Source organism: Vanacampus margaritifer, chromosome 1 (genome assembly GCF_051991255.1).
Source record: "Vanacampus margaritifer isolate UIUO_Vmar chromosome 1, RoL_Vmar_1.0, whole genome shotgun sequence".
NCBI classification, from domain to species: domain Eukaryota; kingdom Metazoa; phylum Chordata; class Actinopteri; order Syngnathiformes; family Syngnathidae; genus Vanacampus; species Vanacampus margaritifer.
Window position 1 is genome coordinate 36,471,393 of NC_135432.1, and position 24,890 is coordinate 36,496,282.

The 24,890-nt window shown below is 42.1% G+C and overlaps 2 protein-coding genes across 8 annotated transcripts in view; both read left to right on the forward strand.

Annotated features, from left to right (window-relative positions):
* Nucleotides 1-2,380, forward strand: part of LOC144039022 (mitogen-activated protein kinase kinase kinase kinase 4-like) — a 55,551-nt gene extending 53,171 nt beyond the window's left edge. For all 7 annotated transcript variants that reach the window (XM_077551955.1, XM_077551896.1, XM_077551922.1 and 4 more), the window contains 2 exons: nt 508-647; nt 721-2,380. In XM_077551955.1, coding sequence (XP_077408081.1) covers nt 508-647; nt 721-804 — 224 coding nt within the window. In that variant the 3' untranslated portion in view covers nt 805-2,380. The remainder of the gene's footprint in view (nt 1-507; nt 648-720) is intronic.
* A 684-nt stretch (nt 2,381-3,064) lies between these two features.
* Nucleotides 3,065-24,118, forward strand: LOC144039070 (putative ribonuclease ZC3H12C). The gene is made up of 6 exons (XM_077551998.1): nt 3,065-3,198; nt 17,716-18,545; nt 19,144-19,283; nt 19,346-19,580; nt 21,330-21,436; nt 21,513-24,118. Exons 2-6 carry the CDS (start codon nt 17,776-17,778, stop codon nt 22,997-22,999), a joined length of 2,739 nt encoding a protein of 912 aa, XP_077408124.1. The 5' UTR covers nt 3,065-3,198; nt 17,716-17,775; the 3' UTR covers nt 23,000-24,118.
* The last annotated feature ends 772 nt before the right edge of the window (nt 24,119-24,890 follow it).

Below are 24,890 nucleotides of genomic sequence, written 5' to 3' on the forward strand. Positions count from 1 at the left end.
TGGACTCAAAGAACAGAGACAGAAAATAATGTGGCTGCAGAGTAATCAATGTTTCCAAGTTAGGCAAGCTTAGCGATTGGCCACGTAAGATGGCCGCTGGTGGGTGGCTTCACTTCTCGCTACGGTAAGTACTGGTAGGCGGCTTTGTGATTCCATCATATATATGCCCGTGCATCATTGGCAGACATTTTCGGGTTTCCATGCCGACTTTTTTTCATTCCGATTGAAGATCTATCTACCTCTTTACCCTCATTTACTTAAATTGGGTGGAAAAGTCAACCCAGACCCACTAAACAAGATGTAATGTTCATTGTTTGTAATATTCATACATTAATTTAGGCTTCCGGATTGTCACCGCCCAGTGCTGACACTTGTGGAATTATTTATTTAATTTGTACCTCTGTGCAGGTGCCACTTGAAATTGAAATAAAAGAGGGCTCTTGGCCTCAAGTGTGCAAGAGACGTGAGTGACACATTGCTGATTTGACTGTGTCTTCCCGTGTGCAGCCTACATTAGGTCGAACCAGATCATGGGCTGGGGTGAAAAGGCCATCGAGATCCGCTCAGTGGAGACCGGCCACCTGGATGGCGTCTTTATGCACAAGCGAGCCCAGAGACTCAAGTTCCTGTGTGAGAGGAATGACAAGGTTCGTCCTGCGTTGGCTGAGATCTCTGCATGACTCAACAGAAAAATCCATATTGTGGCCTTTGTCTTTGCAGGTCTTCTTTGCCTCCGTTCGTGCTGGAGGTGCCAGCCAGGTGTACTTCATGACCCTGGGACGCACTTCCCTCATGAGCTGGTAGCGGAGATGCCAGTACAGCTACGCGGCGACCAACAGATGACTACTGTGACGATGAAGATGCGTGCTCTCTTTTTACACATCTGTCGTCATGAATAGCCAGTGGTGTGTGTGTGTGTGTGTGTGTGTGTGTGTGTGTGTGTGTGTGTGTGTGTGTGTGTGTGTGTGTGTGTGTGTGTGTGTGTGTGTGTGTGTGTGTGTGTGTGTGCGCGCTAGCTAAACTATATTCCCACCGAAAATTCCTCCAGTCTCCGACCCTTAACCTTTGTGGAATGTCTACATCTTTCAGTCCTTCCAACAGTCTCTCAACTTGTGTGCGCAAGCTCAGTGCAGGACGCACGACTGAGGAGTAAGCGTACACACGTGCGCGCACACACTGTTTGTTGCCGTTTTTAGTTCAGGTGGCACAAGCTCCTCCAACTTCCACTCAGTGGCTCAATAAACACGTGTATGCCTTTAATATACTTTGAAGGACCTTGGTGATAACAACAGGGTACAGGATTATCAGCCCCAACAGACCCAAAGCATGCCGCCAAGCAAGTTGCATTGGTCTCAATAGCTCAGACTTCTCAAACACTGTATATTTTTTATTTGATTGCTGCACGTGAATAGAGGGCGATCCACCATGGCAACTAAGAGGGCCAAATTCTAATTAAGCAATTGGTGGGTTGTTGTGGGTGGGCGGGCTAAGGAGTAAACTGTGAATTAGATTTACGAAGTCAGCAGTTGATTTACAAGTGACTGTAAAAGAACAAAGCTTGTGTGCATGACATGTGACAGGATGTGAGCGCCACAGTGCCGCTGTAGCTCATATGAGCTCCGGTTGCCTTAAGTAACGACTCAAATATAACTGCTGAAAATACTTTGCTGGTTCTATGAAGCAAAAAAAAGTTAAAGGAAGGCTTTAGTCAGGACCAGTGACCGGAGACATAAATGGACCTTGTTTTGAATTTTTTTTTAGCTTCAGTGTTTTTCCATAACGCCCCCCCCCCCCCCCTTCTCTCTCTTTTGTCTTATGAGACATGACAAGGTTGCTGTCATTTATCACCTAGCATCACATTTTGCAGCGGTTTGTGTGTATGAAAAAGATGACATCACTTCCCACCTCTCCCAGCAGCAGTGTTGCAAAGAAACTCCACAATGATGGCAAAAAAAAGTGGCATCTTTTTAACCCGGGCTTAGTTTTAGACTGCTGTTTTTTTATTTATTTTTTATGGTAATGCACACATTATGTGGAAAATGTTTACATAAGTCTTTGTCAAACCAATGTGCATCAATATGAATATTTATGGATAATTTGAGGGCAGTTGTACTGTTTTTGTATTTTCTATTCCTTTTTGTACTATCGTTTAAAATTTCATGTACAGGATAAAAGAAACTGCTCACATAATAAATGACAAATCTAGACTTCACTGATTCTTCTGCATCCTACTCAGTGTGCCTCTGGGCAGCGTAGATTCATTTTTTTCTCCACATCTCTTTAATTTTCCTCTTTAATTTATGTCCTTTGTGTATACTCTGGGAATAACTGTCGGCTCCCAAAGGTCCTTTCCATTGAATAAACGGAAATTTACATTGTTGTCAATTGTCATCCTCTGTCATGAATTCAGTGTCAATTTGAGTTGAGCACATTTCATATGGCAAGCATGTACTGCAAGATTTATAATAATAAAAATAAATAATGCTTCTGAGAGTGAGACCGTGTGCACGCGCGCCTGTTTCGTACACCTTCCGATAACGTTTACAATGGGGACCTCTCGTGGCCACCTTGAACCGCGAGGCCGGTTTATTACCACTCCCAAGAAACGTTTCTCGGCATACGATCCTATACGTAACATTTAGACTTTATAGCAGTGGTGGGCAAACTCGGTCCTCGAGGGCCGGAGTGTGAAAGATTTTTTAAACTTTGATATGTCATCCATCCAGAGATTTAGGATGTGTTGTTATTGTTAAAATGTTCCCTTTATTTTGGTGGAGTAAGTGGGGCGCTGTGCGTTACATACGGCTTACATCCTATAGGGTTTCAAAGCTCACTCTGTTTATTCAAGCGTCGTTTCCAGTTCGGGAAAGAAAAACTAATCATAAAATGGTGTTAACGTTTCCAAAAGAGCATTAACCGCCCATGATCAAGTGCATGATAAAAACACCACATAACTCGGTTAATGTTTATTACTTAAACACAGTCGTCAAATCCATCGAGCGACAAGTCATGTGCTTTATTTTGAAATACACCTTGAATCCGAGTGCCGTGGTTACTATTGTTAACTTGATTCACTAAGGCTGCGTCACGCTCCAAAGCCAGCCGGATGTTTTGTGCGTCGCCACAATGTGACAATAACATTTTATTGGTTTGATATGGAGGCGATTGTCGAAGGACTGTACGACGGCCACCTACCGGGTAAGTAGTAGGCTTTTGTAGCTTTAGCCTAGCATGCTAAAGCGGTGTCAGTCCGTCGTGTGGGAAAGCTGCAGACAGGGAGGTCGTGACGGTCTCCGTTGCACTGACCGTGCAAGCAAACTGCGCGCTCCCAACAAACACCACTTGTGCTCCTCAACAGGCTGATCTTGCAGCGCTGCTGAAAAGCGTTCAAAATGTCTTTCAAGACACTTTGTGTGTTATTTGTGATCGTGACCCTGTGCTGTCGGATGCTTAGCAGCATCTGTCAGCTTGTTGGTTTCCCGGAATGTCGGAGCAATTTGGGAGTACAGTACAGAGGGAGTATCTGCAGCTGTCTCGCCATCCCTCGCGGGGTGTATTTTCATCCCACTTTCTATCTATCTTTCTATCTGCACGCACGCACGCACGCACGAACACAGAGTCAAAGTGTACGTGATATAGTAGAAAATGTACTTTTAATTAGGTAGCATGGCAGCAATGAGAAAAGTGTAAGTATAATAATTGAGAAACATATTACTTTGGCCGTCCATCCATCCATCCAAACTAAGCAGCACAGTTTTGTCAGTTGTTTGGAATTAGTTCAGGTTTGCAGTGTCAGACAAGGAGTAAAAACAGTCCAAGCTATGTTCAAACGCTGTCAAAAAAAACAAGCTTTTATTTCATTGTTCTTGGTTCTGACAACATGATACAGATGAAGAGCAGCACTCAGATATACTTTATGAGAGAACATTTATAATTGCATCCTTATGGATGAAATGTGCATGTAGCGCATCTCCCAGACTTATTGGTGTAACCGTATGCCATACACGGTGGTATTTTCAACGTAGAGATAGAAAATAACATGAAGCCGCTGTGGATTAATCAATGTATTCAAGTTTGGCGGGCTTAGTGAGTGGCAACGTAAGATGACTGCCGGTGGTTTCACTTCTCCCAACGGTGAGTAATTAATTATATCAGTCTATGGATGACACCGATTGCCACCTAGCATCACGTCGCATTAGTACGGACTGGACCAAATTAATTGCCGTCTTTGTTTGATGTTGTGGGAATGCTGAAGCATTCCCATTTATGTTATTGTGATTTTTATTCCCCACACTTTTTTGCCGCGTAACACCTTCCATAATACTTCCGATTTACATTGTTCAAATTTCAACTTATTTACTTCACACATCCGGGGTATATATCGTCTGATTTCACATTACTTACAATTTTCGCACTATGTAATATTAAATATAAACTTTTCCCAATGCATTTTCAATGGGACAGACATCGAACTTTTTCTAAGTATCACTTTCCACGCCCACTTCCATACATATAACTTATCATTATTACCAGGTGTCTGATACTGTATTGCTCGGTGGTACAGTTGGTAAAGTGCATTGTCCAGTAACCATCATCATTTCATAATTTATCTCTCAATGTACTTCATCAGCATTCCACATGCATTCAAATCTTAGCATTCAGCTATTAGCATTACCACGCAATTTCTCCAGAAATTGCACTTAGTGTAGTTTGAGAAGCAATTAATGCATGAAGAATATTGACATCATGAATGACACAGTGCAGTGCTCTCAATTTAACAAACTAAATGTGGGTGAGAGGTCATCCGTTTGTGCCGATTTTCTGTTAAATTGAAGTACTTTGTGCCTTAAAAACACCCAATGGGCTTTTTGCACAAATCCACTACTTCCTGAACTCAATACCACACCTTCATTTCCTGTCTTTCATGATTGGACAAACTAATTTAATCCAGGTGTGTCTGGCCATTGTCGTTGTGGTTACTCAGGACAGGCGCATCAGGATTAATCAGTTTGTCCAATCATGAAAGACAGGAAATGAAGGAGTTGTACTGAGTTCAGAAAGTAGTGGTTGACAATTCCAACTATAGCAGGCAAAGTCTTAGTCGGTGAAGTCAACCTCTCTGTCCATTGAAAAGCACTCTACCTTGGATCCTTGTAATTTGATTTGTGAGAATTATTTTGATTTCAAAATGTGATCAAATGTCATTTGACTACTAAAACAATCTGATTTGTATGATTGTCAAAGGCAAAAGCAATACAAAACGCCGTTTGTTTTCACTATGTAAAGAAAGCATTTACATTGCATAGCATTGCAGAAATGCCCGGATGTTCACAATTGTTAATACAATACAAAATTGTTTTGTACTTTTTTTGCGGCCTAAAAATGCCTTGTATAGAAAATTATTGTAAGTAAATCTTAAAAAAGTTTGAAAATGTTTTAAAGTTTATTCAAACCTGGCTCGCTGGCCCCACTTCTGGTATGATAGGATGCCATGGATAAGGGCTTGACAAAAAAAAGTGTATACTATACAAAAAAAAAAAAATGTTCAAGAGACGTGAACTTCTATCACATGATGAGAACTTGTTCCAGTGAACAACATAAGTAGGTCAATAGATATGACAAGCTCCTTAGGAAAACAAACGGCAAAAAGGCGCCGCTTTGAGTCTTGTCCGGTAGGGTGCAATTTATCTGTCATGATTTAACGATGCCTTCAGATAAGAATGGGTGCCCCCGTGCTGCCCCCTTGTAGAATGACACCATGCGTGGCTGCCCTTATTGCCCTTATGAAAGACTGCCATTGATTTTCACAGACGTGCTGCCTATTTATATGTTGCAACAGCAGTCATTTTCCACATACTGATTCATTTGAAGGTTGTAGGTTGCAGCTGTTGTGATAAACTACATACAATCAATCTGTCAATACATATGAATTACTCGCTTCACCGGGGTTCTGTTTACTACTTGTACCGTCTGTGTGTTTTATTCGCCAAGTCGCAGTGTATCACTTTTTACCTGACTACTTAACAACAAGAGCATCCGGATGTTAGCAGCATCAAATAAACTTCTCACAGCCGATTAATGTCGACTAGGCAACCTACCTGGCATGTACCTGTGGAGTGCTGTTGTTTATAAGGATTTTGTTGACTTTTTCTGGGACAAAAGTTCATTTTGTTTAGAGCAGCACCTTACTAGGGTTGTGTTTGAAGGGCAGTCCCCCCCCCCCCCCTATTTTAATGATTATCGTTATTAATGGCGTGCCAAAAAATTGATTCTCATAAGAATAGCGATTCTCATTTAGTATGAATTCAGAATTGATTTTAAATGTCCCAAAATCGATTTTGTTTCAATTATTTTATAGTCTTGCCCCTGTTTGTGTGTGCCTTTATTGGGAGCACTGTTCATGTTGTACACGATTTGGCCACTTAGGGGCAGTGTAGTTCCGCTCGTTCTGATACACAAGGTGTAGCCACATAGAAGCAAAAAGTCATGATCAAGTTATTCCAATAAAAGTTTTTTTTTTTGCAGTGTAGGATGTTAAGATGCTTCTCTGTATACATTCCTGAAGCGTTTTGTATGAATAGTCGTTCTTTTGAGTGATAAAAGTGCCACGAGTAGCGCGCTAATTAGCATTAGTGAGTCAGACTGGAGTAGATCATGACAATTCTTTGCATATCTATAAATTGAAGCAGAAATCATTGTCAATCAAATAATTTTTAATCTAAAATTGTTCTGAATCAATAATCGATTCTCAATCGACTTGCAGACCCAAATATCGGAATCGAATCGTGAGACAGTCAAAGATTCCTAGCCCTAGTCGTCATCATTTGCTTGTTCTTTTTTTGTAAGGGGATTAAATAAAAAACAGATTTAAAAATAAATGAATCTGAGCTTTTTGCACATTTTGTTATGTTACTGCCTCTTTCCAAAAGGGAATAAATTAATTTTGGGGTTTGGCCTTTGGAGAGATTTTGCATGTTGTTGCATATTAATAAATATGACAAAAGCTACAGCTGCACCATATTGAATCAAATCGGAATCCCACGAATCAAACCGAACTGAATCGTATCATACACTTTGTAACGAGAATCAAATCTTCTTTTGTGGAGAGATGCATACCACAAGTGATTCATCTAAGTGAAAATGAATTGTATGCAATAACGTTTCCTCCATATTTTGGGGATAAATATAAACAAATTATAGCAATAATAGTAAAGTAATAAATACATGGTGATATTGCGCCACACACACACATACATACCCCTGTGCTTTAAGACAGAAGGTGTGCAGTTGGTCAGCTGATGCGGGCAATGTGTGCGTGATCCTGATCAACTGTCGAGCTTGTTCCCACTGCAGACATTAAGTGACAAGTTGAATGATGTCACCTGTCTAAATTAAGCTGATGTTTTCATTGGTCGAGGCTTGTTTGTATGCAACCTTATGTCTACAGATTTTTGTAGGCATTTCGAGAATATTCCCATTCCCATTCTCACACAAAATGTTTGTGTTCACGTGAATACCACATATGCTTCAATCACTTGTACGTTTCCCGAAAAATCGCTGCTTGAGGGTCCTCAGCTGTGGCAATCTGCCACAAAAACTGCTGGTGGCCTTCTATTGGTGCTACATAGAAAGCATCTTGATTTACTGCATGTGTGTTGGATTGTTAGCCACAATAGCAGACAGGAAGGCTTTCAAAGGGATGTTGGAAAATCACCAGTTGCCCTCTGCATTTCCTCGACGAACTGCATAGCTCTCCTTGCCTCAGTAAGGTGCAAAAAAGTAATCAGAGACACCTCCCACTCCGGACATTACCTGTTTGAACTTCTACTGTCTGGCAGATGTTACTGAAATCAAGAACAATTTGTCAACTGTGGGCATGTGAAGCCTTTTGAGACTCATGTGTGATTAAGGGAGCTATATAAATAAACTTGACTTGACTTAACAGAATCAGAAGTCGTTTTTTTTGTGCTAATGCTAACTAAGTGGTTGACCCCAGATGTAGCGTTTTATCGGCACCATATGGTGCTTTCAAACCACATTCATTCACTTATTTGAAGACATATCTAGTATGCATTGAACCGGAATGTACACAAGTGCGTTGATGCAGCAGCGTCATCCTACATAAAGGTTTTCCTTTTTCATTTAAAATAGCTTACTTCAACTTCCAATATCCCTCGTTGTACCCTGGCTATCAGAACAATAGAAGTCAGGGTGTTTTTCTAGCTTTGCTCCAGTAAATGCATCTGTATTGTGTCGTAACAGTTAGCTAGTGCTAAGTAACAGTTAGATAGTGCTAGCAGTTAGCTAGTGCTAAGCTAACCTTTTGTGTATCTGGCGTCCAAATGGCCAAACCCTCTTCGTATGCTGCTATGACGAAGTAACCAAGACAAAGGCTGATAAACTGCCTAGCTGGACTTTATTGATGGACTGCTTAGCTCATTCAAAACCAAAAATGTATTTCTAAGTTGTTTTTTTTTTACTATAATTTTTTATGCTAGAGCATACAGAAGGCTTTGATACATATTCTGACATGACGAGGTCGCTCAAAGCAATGGTAGTTATTACAAAAAAAAAGGCCAATCAGGTGGCAGCAGAGTATAAGAGATCAGCCAGGGCCATTTTGCAACAAGCTCTTTTTGACAGTTTTCTCAACAGGTTTGTGAATAACGATGAAACTTAGCTATATTCTAATGCTAATTGCGGCAAAACGGAAACAGATACAAACATACTTTTTTTCCTGATGAAATAAGAGACTCTAATCTTTCTTTTGGTAGGTCCATGTTTTTATAGCAACAGAACAGAATTTTCTGTGGACCTTGCAAAATCAGTCAAAATCCAGTAAAACAGCCGAGAGCGAAGGGGGTAGTTGCTTCAGTGAAAATGGCTAGGAGTGAATGAGTTAATAGTTTTAATTTAATGCTCATTAGCTGGTCAAATAATATTCCAATACACACACAAACAATTTCACATGTCCGGCTCAAAGGTGGCCTTGTTGATTATTTGCAACAAAACGTTTAATTAATCTGTGATTGCGCCCAATTTCTTAGCAATTTCAATTAGTGATGCACCGAATATTCGGCCACCGAAAGTTTGTACAGAACGGTGTGTGTGGCTTTGCAGTCGGTTCCCGAAACCGATTGGCTGTTGCGAAGAAATGTATTAATTTTTAAACGTTGGTGAATATGTGAATGTGCGGATTTTAAGTGCGCCACACCATGTCCCGCCGCACGCATCCGTGCCCGCCTGTGCGAACTACATTGACTATAAAGTGCAATTGCACCGCCAGAAAATGCTCAACCCTCGTTTGGTGTTTAATGTACCATTAGCCAACATGTCTGCGCTGTGGGCACATCTCAATTTATATTGTGCTTTGTTAAAATTCCAGTGCTAAATAAATATTTTATAATAATATTATATTTTTAATTAATTATAATAAATGCAATGATAGTACAAATTGGCATAATTTCTTTTCTGTGTTTTGGTTTTCGGGTTTTGGCCAAGCATTTAAAATTTTCGGTTTTCGGTTTCGGCCAAATATTTTCATTTCGGTGCATCCCTATTTTCAATGCTACAGCCCTCTGACAGACTATTGAAAATTCCAATTCAGTTTAATCTATTTTTGATCCATTCTGCCTGAGCTAAAGAAGCTACTTAACACATTTGCTCCCAAAACATATAAATACGTTCTATTTTAAATATTACCATGCTCCCAAAGACGTACGTATGCGTTTTTGTTTTTAATGCTAGTGCATACAGAAGGCTTTGATGCAGCCTCTGAACTGAAGAGAATGCTTGAAGCAATGGTAGTTATTACAAAAACGGCCAGCAGGTGGCAGCATAGAATAAGAGATCAACCAGGGCCATGTTGCAGCAAGCTCGTTTTGATAGCGTTCTAAACAGGTTTGATGAATGATGAAACTTAGCTATAGCTATTTACTTACCTGTGATTACACCCAATTTCTTAGCAATTGCAATGCTATAACCCTCTGACAGACTTTTGAAATTTTTTGGACAATTCCAATTCAGTTAAATCTCTTTTTTGACCCATTTTGCCTGGGGTAAAGAAGCTACTTAATAATTCTGGACAACTTGATGTCGGGTGTTGATCTCCTTAAATCCAATAAGTTTATAGTGCTTGGAGTTTGAACATATTTATAAAGTTGATAATATGATCAAAATACTCATTGTGCGCATAGTGTATTTATTTGATTGCATACAAACGATTAAAAAGTCATTTCTTCATAAAATGTCCTCTTTAAATAATCTTGTTAATCAGCGAGCAAAAAAGCAGATGATATCTTCTTCCGAATTATCTTCCTGAAGTGTGCCGCCATCAAACTTTGTGATGTCACCCAGCACACACACACTCATCCTTTCTCCCTTTCAGCTGAGCCACACGCCTCTTTTCTTACCCCTGCGTTCTCTTTAAAGGCCACCCTCGTCTGCTCTGTTTGTTTCTGCTTGACCCCCAACCCACCCCTACCCTTCTTCCAGGCCCAAACAAAGAGGACAGAAACGGTGGCGCTCTGTAGCCAGGTGTTCCCCACTGCTGCCCCGGGTCGTAATAGCCCCATCCCTCACCCTACAGCTGCCCTCGCCGGCCTCCCATTGTGCGCTTCTATTGTGCGTCCGCCCGCCTTTCGTTGATTCATCGACCACACAGGGGACACTCATTCAGATGTTTGTGTGTGTGTGTGTTTGCCTGCGCGTGCCTTGGGGAACGCGGGTGTCGCGGGCCTCCGACTCCTCCCGCCGTTGTCTCCGCGCCTCATTGTGACACAGCCTCCCTGTGATTGGTGGAGATGCAGGCGCTTGCAACAAGGGAATGGCTGACATTGTTCCTCCATCTGTTCTGCTTCTCACTGTCCAAAGCGCTTCTGGAGGGGGAATGCAGATCTGCAACGTTCGGAGTTCTTCTTGACTCTATTTGAGAATCTAAACATGTGGAAACTTGGATGGTCTTTTTTCCTCATTGTTTGCTGATGTACTACTGATGATCCTGTAAGTGAGTATGTGCTTGTAATCAGATGATGCATGCAGGCCTTCCTGTGTGAGGAGAGTGATATTGGAGCTAATGTGATCTTCTTAATGCTGCTTTGAATCGAGCAAAGTTGCCCACAGTACGACACTTGAGGTGTGAGTGGTGGGTTAGGTTATGTTGATTAAGGAGGGATTTACACTGCAGGACCAATTTAATGCCTATTCCCTTTAAAAAAACAAAAACAAACTTGTAAAACTGTGAAAGCTGTACAGTATAAGCTATATGAAGTAGGGCTGTTTGATTATGAAGAAAATATTAATCATGATTATCTTGGTAATCATTGAAGTCACGATTAAGACGATCATCATCAAAGAAACTGTTTAAACATAAAAATTATTAACACAAATACAATTATTTGAAACACTATAAATATGCAAGTTCCTTTGGGATGATTAAAAACATTTTTTTTTTAAGGTGCAAATGTGTAAATTCAAACAACTCAAAATTTGTATTAATAATCTTTATTTAATTATGCTGATTTTGTAATTGTCGAGTGTAATAATTGAAATAGAATTTCGATTAATTGCACAGCCCTAATATGAAGCTATGCTTTCTATGCGTTTGTGTTTTTTTGGTATAAGGCACACAGACAGAAGAATCTGTGCATTCTGATGACTTCAAGCGAGCATTAGGTATTTCCGATCTGTGCATTTATGGTGCACTCGCATTAGCGGATATCCAATAAGTGGCAGATTTTTCTCCACATTTGGATAACACCTGATATGATTCCATGTGTGTGTTTTTCTTTACGTTGGCATGACACATGATCCAATTGCACTTAAAGCAACACTAAGGAATTTTCACTTTGCGTTGATTATGGTGGTGCCGTATGGACAAAAGCGGTATTGTTATATCTGAAGGACAAGCGCATTGCGGGCCAACATTGACTGTCCTTTCATCCGGGCTAGCTTTTGACGTATGCCAATAAAGCAGTCAGCACATTTGTAGTTTTTTGTGTGGCAGTGTTCCTACTATTTTCCTCACAGTTGCTTAGTGCCTGTAAAAATGATACAGACTTTCTCAGCCCAGGTCAAAGGTGCCATTCAACTAGTTTTAAGTCGATGTCTCATCAGAAGAGTTATGAAAATGTTTTATTAAGATTGCAAAGTTCCTTAGTGCTATTTTAAGAGCAAAAAATATAAATTGTGTCACTTGAAGCATGCAGTGTGAATATAGCCTGGATGTAAAAGGTTGTGTGTGTGTGTTTACTTTGTGCCAATGCACTTGCCCAAAGTGAGCTTCACTTGAAAGTGTGCGCGCACTCATTCATTTGGATGCAGAGATTAGTGTCAGTTGGGAAAGTCCAGCGTCCTCTAGTAGCCCCATATCTGGGTTACCGCACTGTGGTGGGCTGTGCCAGACAAATCCCAGTCAGTCCGCCGGCCCCTCCCCAACCCTCACAATCTCAACCGCCACCCTCAGAGCTCCAAAGTGCCAAGCGGTATGTGTCACATACTGTATTAACTGCGCCGGATGGGCGGGGGCTCGCTCGAGTTTGAAAGATGCAACCACGCAATGCTAGTCAGTGTTGTTCTGTTGAGACAACTTGAGGTTGGAGTGGAAATTCAGCAGCTCAAAATTATATGCATTTTAGACTTAAATTTTACTTAGATTTACTTAAAATTATTTTGTAGATGCAATCAATTATAATTATTGTACCATGCTTAACACTTCTGTTTGATTTGTTTCTTTGATGTACCAACAATAAACAAAAAAAGTGGATACTATATTGACATTTTATAGTTTTTTTTTTTTAGACTTAATTTTATTTCTAGTGTTTTAAATGTCAAAACCTAAAACAATAACAGGAGGGATAAATGGCCCCATCCACCCCCACCACCGACTTCAGTATGTATTGGATGCTAAACTGTGACATACTTTCATCAAGTACACATCCACAGAGAGATTGTTATGTAAAAGTTTAATTACGAAGAAAAAAATGAAGATAGTTAAGCTGAAGTCCAATCACAGTACAGTAATATTGTATACCTCTGAGTGTAAATTAAAACAGATTATTGTTCTTGTTTGATCCTCATGAGCTTGTGCTGGTGTAATTAATAATGAACTGTTGCTGTCTCGTGTGTTGTGATGGTGTTTGACTAAAGACACATTGAGAGCCCCTCCCTTCATCCCCTCGCACCGTCTGAACACACGCCCCTGTCTGGGCGGTTTGAGCGAGCTTTGTGTGTATGGGCGCCGGCGGGGGGCTTGAAACAGCTGTAGGCAGCGTAGCAACAGTGGCTTGGTCATGTTGCTAGGTAGCCATCCTTTTTTATGAAAAGCAGCCCATGGCCCCTCTCCTAATCCCCTCCCAGCTTGTTCCTCTGTTTAATCCACATTACCTTTTCAGGGACACACTCTCTCTCTTTCTCTCTCTCTTATTTTTTTTCTATTTGCCTCCAGTGTGTAGCGATTTCCATGTGCATGAATATCATTTTTTCCACCCTTAACTTACTGTCTTTTTTACCCCCATCCGTCACCTGCTGAGTTTCAATTGTGTTTCAACCAATGGGTCCACCACACACTTGCATGCAAACCATCCCAGTGAAAAGAAGCTTATACCAAAAGTTGAATGTGCGAGTGGGGTGGCTTCTTTCTGTCCCAATGTGTGCTTGGTGTTCCCAGTTCCCACTGGGTTGTTTAATATGATGCGCGGCATCAGGACAAATAGAGGCTCAGAGGTGTGCATTTGCTATTGTTTTGGGCCAAATGCCTATTCTTCAACTTTTTTTTAACTCAATATTTTTTTCATTATTATTGTGACATGTGGCTGACAAGTCAGACACATTTGTTAAGGAGAATTCTGTTAGTTGTTGCCATGGTAACCTGACATAATAAAACATGAGAACTAGCATGTATTGTTTAATGTAAAATGCAGTCTTGAATTCCTTCCTGATTGTGTACACTTGACCATCCTAAATATGCCGTTTGCTGTTTTAACTTTTATTAATTTGATTATGAAACCATATTTATTCCACATAGTTATTAACTGAAATTTTCCTCGTTTTAAAAAAACATTTTACTGACGCCAGGCCAAAAAAAGTCACAGTTTGGTAAATTTCGTATTTTTGCAAAAATCTATTCTGTTGGTCAGTCCACGTGTGGGTGTTATTTTTTACACATTATTGACCTTTCTAAAGGGTTGAAAATGGCTTGCTCACTTTGATGATGCAGTGTTAATGGTTGAACAAAGATGCTGTTTTTGGGGTCTCCTGATAAGGGACAAGGTTTCGGCCTGACGGCAGTGATTTATGATGTCTAGGCCAAAGCTTTAAGCCGCTGTGATGCCGTACCGGATTGTTGGAATTGACACGCTTGATTGCCATGGTTGATGACTGATAATCTGAGACAGTGTTGCAGATCAAACACGTGGTCCATGTACAGTATTTTGTACACATTTCCCTTTGTCGTCACTAAACATACAAATGTTTTCAATAGTTCAGCACACACATGGCAGCTACCTGTTATGTTTACAGCAGTCAAAAACGGTTTCCTCTTCCAGTCGGAACACCCGTCGAGCCAAATGAAAACTCCTACTTTTAAATAGAATTGGTCATCAGTTACCCAGAAAATAGTTAACTACAACACTATATACACACATAATCTGCTCCTACACTATTACTACTTCATTTACTCAATTGTTAGCTTTCCATTATAAAGCATATTTACATTTGTCCTTATCAAATCATGGTCATGATCCATTATGAAAATGGACATGAGCGTATGCTTGAACGATGGCAAACCCTGCACTTATCATATCATATCATATCAAGCTAACGTTAGCTACTGACTGAGTAGAATTGACAAATATAAACTCTTTTCCTGCCAGAAGATGGCAGCATTGTATCTCTTTTCACAGAGCCACCAGCAGTTGACCAATCGCTGTGATTGGTCAACTGCTGGTCACATGACAAATGGACGCCATCTTGTTTACCCTGCTTGAAACCAAGTTGGCCAAATTCTCTCTCTATACGGCTCTTTCTTTTCAGTGGTATCCATGGATCAAATTTCATGACATGGTGGATCTTAGGAAATACGTTTTCAAGGATGTCGTTAATATTCAAAGTGTTTGTTACATTAAATCTAATTCACAGAGCGTCACTAAACAAAAAATATTAGTGTCAAAGTCTGTTGTCCAGAAAATGCATATTTTCACAAAAAGCTTGTTTTCTTATTGTTTTCCATTTTAACTTGATGTTACTCAAATTACCTATTTTGAAATGGTGATTACTTAATAACGGAACAAGGTAGAATCATACTTTTTTTTCTTTCTAATGAGAGAACGGAATCCAATCTTTCATATGGTATTTACCCTGTTTACATACTCATAGAACACAATATTCTGTTTGCCTCGAAAGATGAGCGAAAATGCTCGAATTCGGCTGGCAGTCTAGGGGTTGTCTTTTTGGATAACGTTTTGCAGTAAAAGAGTTAAGTTAGAATTTACAGATACTGTATTAACTGGGCAGAATTTGTCTTCAAATGATGAATACATTTTGATGTATTCCTGCTTTCCGTTATCTTTGACCAAAGTTTTAAACTTTTTTATCTCCTAAGTATAAGTCAAGTCATCAAAACACTGACTCGAGTTGGCTGGCATCCTAGTTGCAATGACTTGAGTCCCTATCGCTGCAGTAAACTCCTCCCCATTGGTAAGTCACCATTCACAAGTAGATTCGTAACCTGAGTAACAATTATTGACTGGAAAACGCTCCTTTTCACACTATCCGCTGATTTTCATACTCCTGTAACACAAGATGACACCTTACTCCTTCTACAGTGCCTTATTAGCAGAGGTACAGCTAGCTTTGACTGCCAGGTGATCATAGGCCTGCTTGACAGCCAACAACATGATGGAAGATTCCTGTAGAGATCCAACAGGCTGGCAAGGCTTCATGAGTGTTTGAGACCGGATAAAGCAGGGTAGTAACCTTGTCAAGATGATGACAAGAACAATCTGGATCGCTATTGGCAGTGGTGGAAGTTAACAGATTAGTTGGCAGAGGTGGCACATCCAAGTCCAGAAAGTAAAAACCCTGCCAAAGTTTGGCTTTAGTTCTAGGTCCTAGCTAGTGAGCTTCCTAGCTAGCTCCGTAATTCTGGAACTGAACATACAGTCCATCCATCCATTTTCAATACTGCCCTTCATGTCCAGCGTCACATCGTGCTGGAGCCTATCCCAGCTGACTTTGGACAAAAGGCGGACTACAGCCTGAATTGGTCGCCAGTCACTCGCAGGACACATATGTATAGAGACAGACAACCATTTGCACTCACATTTACACCATCACTGAGTGGGAACTGAATCCAAGCCACTTGCACCGTAGTCAGGTGCCACTGCACCATCCGTTACCCATAATAAAGATGTTTACCATATACACTATGCATGAAAAAAAAACTGATCTCATTTACTGTGTATAAGAAGTAATAACATGGGTGATCGGAATGTATTAATTGGTATTTTTATGTGTTGCAAAGAATAATGATTAAAATAAATATATATAGCCTTATTTCAAAGTTTAGTAAATTATTTTTGCCCTAAAACTTCTACACACAGGACCCCATTATTATAAAAACAGCTAACTTTCAAGGACAGTCATTTCTGGACCATAAGCCACTACTTTTTTCACTTGCATTCAACCCTGTGGCTAATACAAAGGTGCGGCTTATCCATCAGATCACAAGGGGGCGCCTTATAAAGGAAGCACAAGAGCGTCAGTCAGAGCAAAACAAACCAAGTGAGCCCAAATACAGTAGGAGAGACAAAACGAGATTTGCACCCTCATTATGGAAAAGAAAGTAGCGGGAACCTGGTGCGGTAACATTAAAACACCTGCGGCCTACAGTTGGGTGCGGTTTGTATGTGTAACAAACTTGAGTATTCCCCAAATTTAGCTAGCGCGGCTTATTGTCAGGTGCGCCTTATAGTCCAGAAATTACTGTAAGTTAATAAATACATCTAACGCCTATACTGTTAAAACTATTAAATCACATTCACAGTCTTTGTTCAGTACTTTCCCCCATGGGGATAAATACAATTTTCTGAGTTTTAATCTTTTTATGCACCTTTGACAGAAAGCCTCAATTCTTTTTTTAATATATTGCTGAGCACACCTTTCTCTTGGCATTTTGCCCATTCTTCTTTTTAGCACTTTTCAAGCTCAATCACGCTGGCTGGAGAGTCTATGTGCACAGCCATTTTTGAGATCTCTATTTTCTCCAGAGATGTTCACAGTCTGGCTTCTGAATGGGCAAGAATATTCACAGAATTGTCCTGAAGCTACAACTTTGATATCTATGCTGTGTGCTTAGGTTTGACGTCCTTTTCAAAGATGAACTGTACCCTAGCCTGAGATCATCAGCACTCTAGAGCAATAATTTTTCTGAAGCCTTCTCCAGATGTGTGCCAGCTGCTCTTATGTTGTGATTGTGTCTGTGCTATTGATTGTTCAGTGCTTGTACAAACTAAAATGGTAAAATGACATCAATCACATCATTGCCTTTCTGTTAGTGTTTAGCACATTCATTCTTTCATTAAATTCTGACCATGTTTTTTTCACTGAATGCCACAGTGACTTCAAAGTTAGTTACACTCGAGCACTGGAGTCAACGATGAGTTGCAGGTTTCCAATGGTCACTGCCGAGTAATTGTCAACATCACCAATTCTTTTCAGGAATCGATGACTCCAGGATTGTGAGGTGGCTGCAATCGACCGGATGTCCGTGACAGCTCCATGGGCCAGAAGAATCATGCGGAGGCAGGAGCTGACCGCATCCTCGACCTGGAGCTTGAGTATCTCCACGTAGCGGGGGCTGACCGGCAGGCTGGCAGCGCCGACGGGCCTCCTGCCATGGAGGAGCAGGGGGAGACCAGCAACGGCACCACCCCCCTTGCAGCCGTGGCAGAGGATGTTGCCTGGTCCGACAAAGAGGGCGAGCCACAGGCATCTCCCACTCCCACGCTTACTGGTGACCTCAACCCAAAAGGAGAGAGCAGCTCAACTCACAGTAAGAGCAACCACCAGCCGCTCTGTCGAACCCAGTGTGTGGACTTGGGGACGGAAGGACCACCCGAGCTGCCAGTCGAACTTTCATCAGAGGGCCCACAAGACGACCCTGCCCTCCAACCACCCGTGTCTCAGGAAAAGGCCTCCAAATCTGAGTTGGCACCCGCATTGGTCGACGAGCAGTATCAGGCCAAACTGGGATTTGCGCTCAAACTTGGCTATTCCGAGGAGACGGTGCGGCTGGTACTTTCCAAGCTGGGACCGCGCACTTTGATCAATGATATACTGGGAGAGCTGGTCAAACGGGGCTCTTCAGATGGCGAGCAACCAGTCGGGTCGTCTGCCTCCACTTCAACATCCTCGTCCTCTTGTTCCTCTTACAGTTCCTCCGATTTGCCGGCAGCTCCGGGTTTGGACTCACCGTGCCCTCCAGACCCTCTGTGTGACCAGGAAAACCTGCGGCCTGTCGTGGTGGACGGCAGTAATGTAGCCATGAGGTGAGCAGGCTTTGTGGTCATCGCGACTCATCAGCATTTTTAGAGGTAGACTCTTAACTCATTCAAACCCCAAAACGTATATATACGTTTTTTTTAATACTTTGTCCTTCACATCCAGAAATATATTTCTACGTTTTTTTATGTTTCTTTATGCTAGAACATACAGAAGGCTTTGATGCAGCTTCTGACCTGAAGAGGTCAGTTAAAGCAATGGTAGTAATTCCAAAAAACGACCAGCAGGTGGCAGCAGAGTATAAGAGATCAGCCAGGGCCATGGTGCAACAATCTTTTTTGGCCAGTGTTTCAACGGATTGGTGAATAATGATGAAACTTAGCTACATTCTATTGCTAATTGCTGCGAAATGGAAACAAATACAAATATACTTTTTTTCCTGATGAAAGAAGTGACTCCAATCTTTCTTTTGGTAGGTTCCATGTTTTTATAGCAATAAAACACAATATTCTGTGGGCCTTACTAAAGCAGTCGAAATCCAGTAAAACAGCCGGGAGCGAAAGGGGTTGCTTCAGTGAAAATGGCTGCGAGTGAATGAGTCAAAGAACTTCTTCCATTTCTTCTTATGACACCTCTGTCCTGTAGCCATGGCAACAAGGAGGTATTCTCCTGCCAGGGCATCCAGCTGGCTGTTGACTGGTTTTTAGAACGGGGCCACCATGATGTCACAGTTTTCGTTCCAGCCTGGAGGAAGGAGCAGTCTCGGCCAGACGCCCCAATAACAGGTCAGTTCTAAAATCTGGACAGGAGAGTAAATGGAGCTGACTGTGTCTTACTTTCCCTGCAGACCAAGAGATCCTGCGGCGTCTGGAGAAGGAGAAGATCCTTGTGTTCACTCCTTCACGCCGTGTGCAAGGTCGGCGTGTGGTCTGCTATGACGACCGCTTTATCGTCAAGCTAGCTTACGAGTCGGACGGCATCATCGTGTCAAACGACAACTACAGAGACCTCGCCAATGAGAAACCTGAGTGGAAGAAGTTCATTGACGAACGACTACTCATGTACTCCTTTGTCAATGACAAGTAGGTCTTGCGGGCTCAGGGGTTTGAATTAAATCCAACAAATTTGAGGACAAGGAATATTTCAAACAACCTCCATACGTACGTTTGTTGAAAATTTCAAACGCGTGCAAGGCCTCACAAAATTTACCTTGACTCAGCTGACAGGTCTACATTTTTTTTCTATTAGAAAAAAGAAAAAGAAAAAAAGGTCTACATTTTTTATTGCTTGGCCTCTCTTTAAACATTTCCGCACGTCATTGAAAAGGATTAAACGTAATTTGCCTAACATTAAGTCTTTAAATGGCATTAAAAATCATTAAATATAATGTCCCGGGGCATTAACAATTTAAATACAGTTGAAAACATTGTTGTTTATGCTTTATTTCACATACAACATTGTTGTTATTATGCAAAGGAGTCACCATAACACAATTTGGCAATAATATGGGGACTGGTGACTTGACTAGCTGTAACTTACAATGAACAAAATGGCCTGGAGTCCACAAGTCGCTTCATGTTACAAATACCAATTGCTTTGAATTTGAAAAGAAAAATGTATTGTTCCTGTCACCAGCGTACAACCTGAAACACTAGTGTCTTCTAGTGGCAGAAAATTTCCTCAACACACATCTATGACTCAATGTTTCACACTTCTTTAAACTGTTTAGTTTAGTGTATCTTTTTAACTTCAGTAAACTTAGGTTTATGAATTACTGTAAAATTACTGTATCAAAACGAAACTAAAACGAAAAGATACAACCACATTTGTATTTGGTAACCATATTTGTCCACATTTATGTTGATTAACAAGAGTATAAACAACTTAAAAAATATTTGATTGTACATTTACAACAGATATGTGAATAATTTCCGATGAATCGCAAGTTAACTATGGAAATCATGCTATTAATTACAATTAAAAAATTGCAATTGACTGACAGTCCTAATATGTAAACAGCTTATGCATATATGTATGTATATGTGTGTGTGTGTCTACTTCTGTGTACATGTGTGACGTGAGCATCAAATTAGTTGCATTAAAAATGAAAGCATTAAATTTGATTTTATGATACCTGCCGAAACCCTCAATTAATTAGAGGCGTCTGATTCCTTCGTACTCTAGGTTAAATCGGTTAAATCAAACAAAACATTACTTTTCTGTGGTCGCTGGCTTCAACTAAATTATCATTGCGATAGATTTCTGTAACTATAGCCCCATTTTTGTTTATGAAAAGCATGTTGGAACTATTAATGTGTTCTTTCTTAAAGCCAGAGTCTCACCTACTAATAACCTCAGAATGTCACAATGACGTGTCAAATATCCGACTGCCTCATTCCTTCACTTTTAGCCTAATAAGGCAAGATGTGATTGATTTTGATTGATTTTAACAGTCCGCGCATACTGAACAGAATTGAAAACTGGGACCACAAAACCGAGATACAAACTGAATGGACTGGATCTCACTTTTTACCTGGGATTTTTGTTGTGCGAGCTCATGTGATCCGACATGGCATTTTTGATTGGCTGTTACATCTGCATTGTAGTAATTTTGTTGACCTGTGTGATTCAAAATCGTGAAAACTAGTTACAGAGCTCCACTCACTGCGTTCTAGTTCAGTCGCGTTTGGCCTACGGGAACTTACAGTGAGTGAACACAATTTGGCGGCCACTATTTGGGATCTTAGTATATCAGGCAATTTGTTTTCAACACAACCAACTCAGAAATAGTACTCTGTTGTTTCTCATAATCTCCTCTCCCCATCTGTCAGATTCATGCCCCCAGATGACCCACTTGGGCGACACGGTCCCAGCTTGGACAACTTCTTGAGGAAAAAACCTGTGATGCCCGAGCAGAAAAAACAGCCTTGTCCGTATGGTGAGCGCACCGGGCGATAAGACCTACATCATTTCCGAATCTGGTTTATTGACTCCACATATGTCTCCATGTTCAGGCAAGAAGTGCACTTATGGCCACAAATGCAAGTACTACCACCCGGAGAGAGGCGCTCAGCCGCAACGTGCTGTGGCCGATGAGCTACGGGCCAGTGCCAAGACCTGTGTTGCCACCAAGAACCAGGGCGACGCCGGGCTGGTTAAGAGCCACAGCGTGCCGGCTAGCAGGATGGAGGCAAATAAAGGTGTGGCAAAACGGCAGTCGGACCCCGGCATGCGAGCTCTTTCGTACAGCGATGCGGAGGAGAAACTGGCAGCAAAAGAGAGGACGGAAAGTCAGAGGACTGTCGGTAATTCCTGCAGGACCACAAGCATGTCTGCAGCTCCTGGAGGCCAACCCCCGGGCCATCAGCAGGACCGGCAGTCCCGAGCAGGCACCCCTCATTGTCTCCCCCCAGCCCCGTGTCATGACCTCTACCCACACTGTGAGTCCCCAGACTACTATTCAGTGGCGCACGCTTACAGCTGCCTGCGCATCTCATCCAGGCAGAGCCCAGACTGTCGTTTCACGCATGACGGCGACTTAAGACTGGGCTCCATGGGGTCGGCCGGGTCCGAGTGCGGCAGCGAAAGCAGCGCAAGTTGCGGCAGCAGCTGCGACTCGTACGGCGAGCGGCCATGTCACACTTGCCAGGACAGCTTGGTGGACGATTACGCCAACCCCTACAGTCGGCCGCATTTCCGTCAAGCCGCAGGAAGCCACGAACTGTGTAGCTTTCCTGTTGCCGATTACGCGAATGTCTCACATGGTAAAATGACAAACCCGGGAGCACGTGGCCATGATACAAGCTCTGCACCGGGAAAAACCTGGGATCACAATCAGCCTCCCGACGCTGGCCCAAAGCGGCCTCTCTACCCATTACCCCTTCATTTCCAGCACCATCCGCTTGCGACACGTTCTAGCTGTCCCGCCGACTACCACACGCTAGCTGCGTCGAATACCCCGAGCTCTCCTATTGGTCGCCGCGTGGCTCCTACCAGAGCAGAGAGCGCATCAGAATCTCATCTTTATGAGCATCTGTGCATATCCCAACATCACCATCGAATGAAAGCTTTGCCCACCTGGGACACGTACTACAGGGAGCCGCCGGCACTTCCTCGGTTCGGGCTCGGTGCCTATCAGAGCCTGCCAGAAACATACCAGTCATCATGGCACTCACCTCATTGGGCACAAGATGGCTTCATGCCGCGCCACTTGTCTCATCAAGCTCACCACTCAGGTCCCTCGCACTATTTAAGTCACCCGCTGCCCTCTGCCCAATCTCCTCTCCCACCTCACCTTGCCACGTCCTCTTACACCTCGCAGCTCCCAGAGTCCCCGGGGCACAGCCGGTATGGGGACGCTAGAGAGAAAGCATACGCAAACCTGTGCAACATCTTCCCATCTGAGCTGGTGAGTCGGGTGATGGCCAGGAGCCCCCACGTCACGGACCCCCAGCAGCTCGCAGCTGCCATCCTGGCCGAGAAAGCTCAGTTGGGCTACTGAAGGGAATTGGAGGGACTCGTGGAATCCAGAATGTGTGGCCGACAGCCAAATGCTGATGGATGACTAGATAAGGTCTGCCTTGATGACTTGATCAGTGTACAGTGCTGATTTTGTCAAAGTGTCACCATTTTATCTGTGAAGCAGCATATTGTCGTGTGTGTAAGTTGCATATTGCATTGCACACCAAAATTCATCGGCGTGTGTTGGGGCCTTTTTTGTGTGCTCGTCATCTTGTTGGAGATGACACAAGGCAAACCTGTGGCGTGTACCTTAGTTTTAGTAAGGGACATCTCATTCTCATCGTTCTATATATATACATATATATAATACACACACGCACACAAACATTTATATAGATGTGTGTGGCCCTTCTTGTTGGGTTGACTGGAATCTGCTACAGACAGAACCTCTGGTGTGTAAATGTGTCATGTAAATATATTTAATGAATTTATAGCAGATTCCAGCGCAATCCCCAATGAGCCACATTTGATACAAATTGTTTCAGGAAGTGAGTCGCCGATGTGATGCAGTATGTTAACTTTTTACTCCGTGTGTAGCTCACACTCCTGATGTACTCGATATGTTTCAGCTCATGTATTATGATGGAAAACTCCTGTGGATAAAGGCAGTTTGTGGCCTACTTAGTGTAGGTATGTTAGCTGCTTTTGGGATTTTTGGTTCAGAGCGCTTATTTTCTGCAGCATCTCTGTCGAAACAAATGAGAAATGTTGAGAATGAAAGCTGCTTTTCTTGCAGCCTGTTGAGCTGACCTGGAATGCTGTCGAAAAGAAGCAAATCCAAAAATGTGTGCAACAATGAAGCGCCTTCACTGGGGCCTGCTGGCACCGTGTGTCAGCGTGGCACCCGAGCGTGGGCTCAAAGTAATGCCTCTTCGTGGCATCGTGCTTACGACACATCCGATACTCTGAACTATGTTCAGCTAACTGTTGTGCATGTTTCCGCGCCTTTTGATTTATGCATGTGTATTTGTGCCGATTTGACTCAGCAGCATTGAACGCTCACTCCAATAACTCCGTAATAATTTCACTATTGTGAATGTAGCTGTGACTGTTCACTAAAGTGTACCACTATGAAATAAAATGGTTATTATTCATCTGAGTTGTAATGTCCATCATCCCAATCTCTCCTAGCCCACTTCATACGCAAGTAGTTGTTTGTTGTGCCGTTAATCGCTGTGACTTCTCTACCTTTACCTATCTATGGCACACTTACCAGTTGAAAGCGATTAAGACCATTAAGTTAGTAGTTACACAGAAAGTGGTAGCTTATGCCGCATCCTGCGTGGATGTGGGTAGCGCAGCATGGACATGAATAATTTTGAACACATTGGACCTTCTTCTAGACTTGTGTGGTTGAAGGGCTCCATGCCTGTTTGTCTATTTGCTTGGCATCCATCCCAGAAATATTTTTACAACAGCCTTTTTATGTGAACATTTATGACTGCAACATCTTCTAATTAGTAGATTAACACCTGAAACTGTTCACAATGGGTACTCCTGCAAGCCTCTGGCCAATAGTTTTCAGACTGGATTCAGGTTTGAATTTCCCATTCTCTGTCTGCGGATGTGACGTCATTTGCGTGTTGTGTATGTGAAGGATATGTACAGTTTCATGTTTTGTCAACAGGTGGCAGTAGCGATACGAAAAGGAATATTCTACGTTCAAAACTGTTTTCTGGTATAGTGAGATTAAAAAGAACTGAAATGGCAGAGGTTCACGGGAAACCTTTTGATCAGTTAAAATTGTCTGAACTAGATAGAAAAAGTTTGAGCTGAGAATCATGTGGCATGCTATGCTCGAGCTTCTTGCTCGCCCACTACACCGCTAATGTGAGTTACACCTTCCTTAAAAAATCACGCACCAATTCATA

What these genes read in the sequence shown, in the direction of transcription:
- LOC144039070 (XM_077551998.1), top strand. Translation starts at nt 17,776, where the DNA reads ATGGGCCAGAAGAATCATGCGGAGGCAGGAGCTGACCGCATCCTCGAC. An exon ending in GCCAGACGCCCCAATAACAG is followed by an intron (nt 19,284 to 19,345) that starts GTCAGTTCTAAA and finishes CTTTCCCTGCAG; the next exon opens with ACCAAGAGATCCTGCGGCGT. An exon ending in TACTCCTTTGTCAATGACAA is followed by an intron (nt 19,581 to 21,329) that starts GTAGGTCTTGCG and finishes CCCATCTGTCAG; the next exon opens with ATTCATGCCCCCAGATGACC.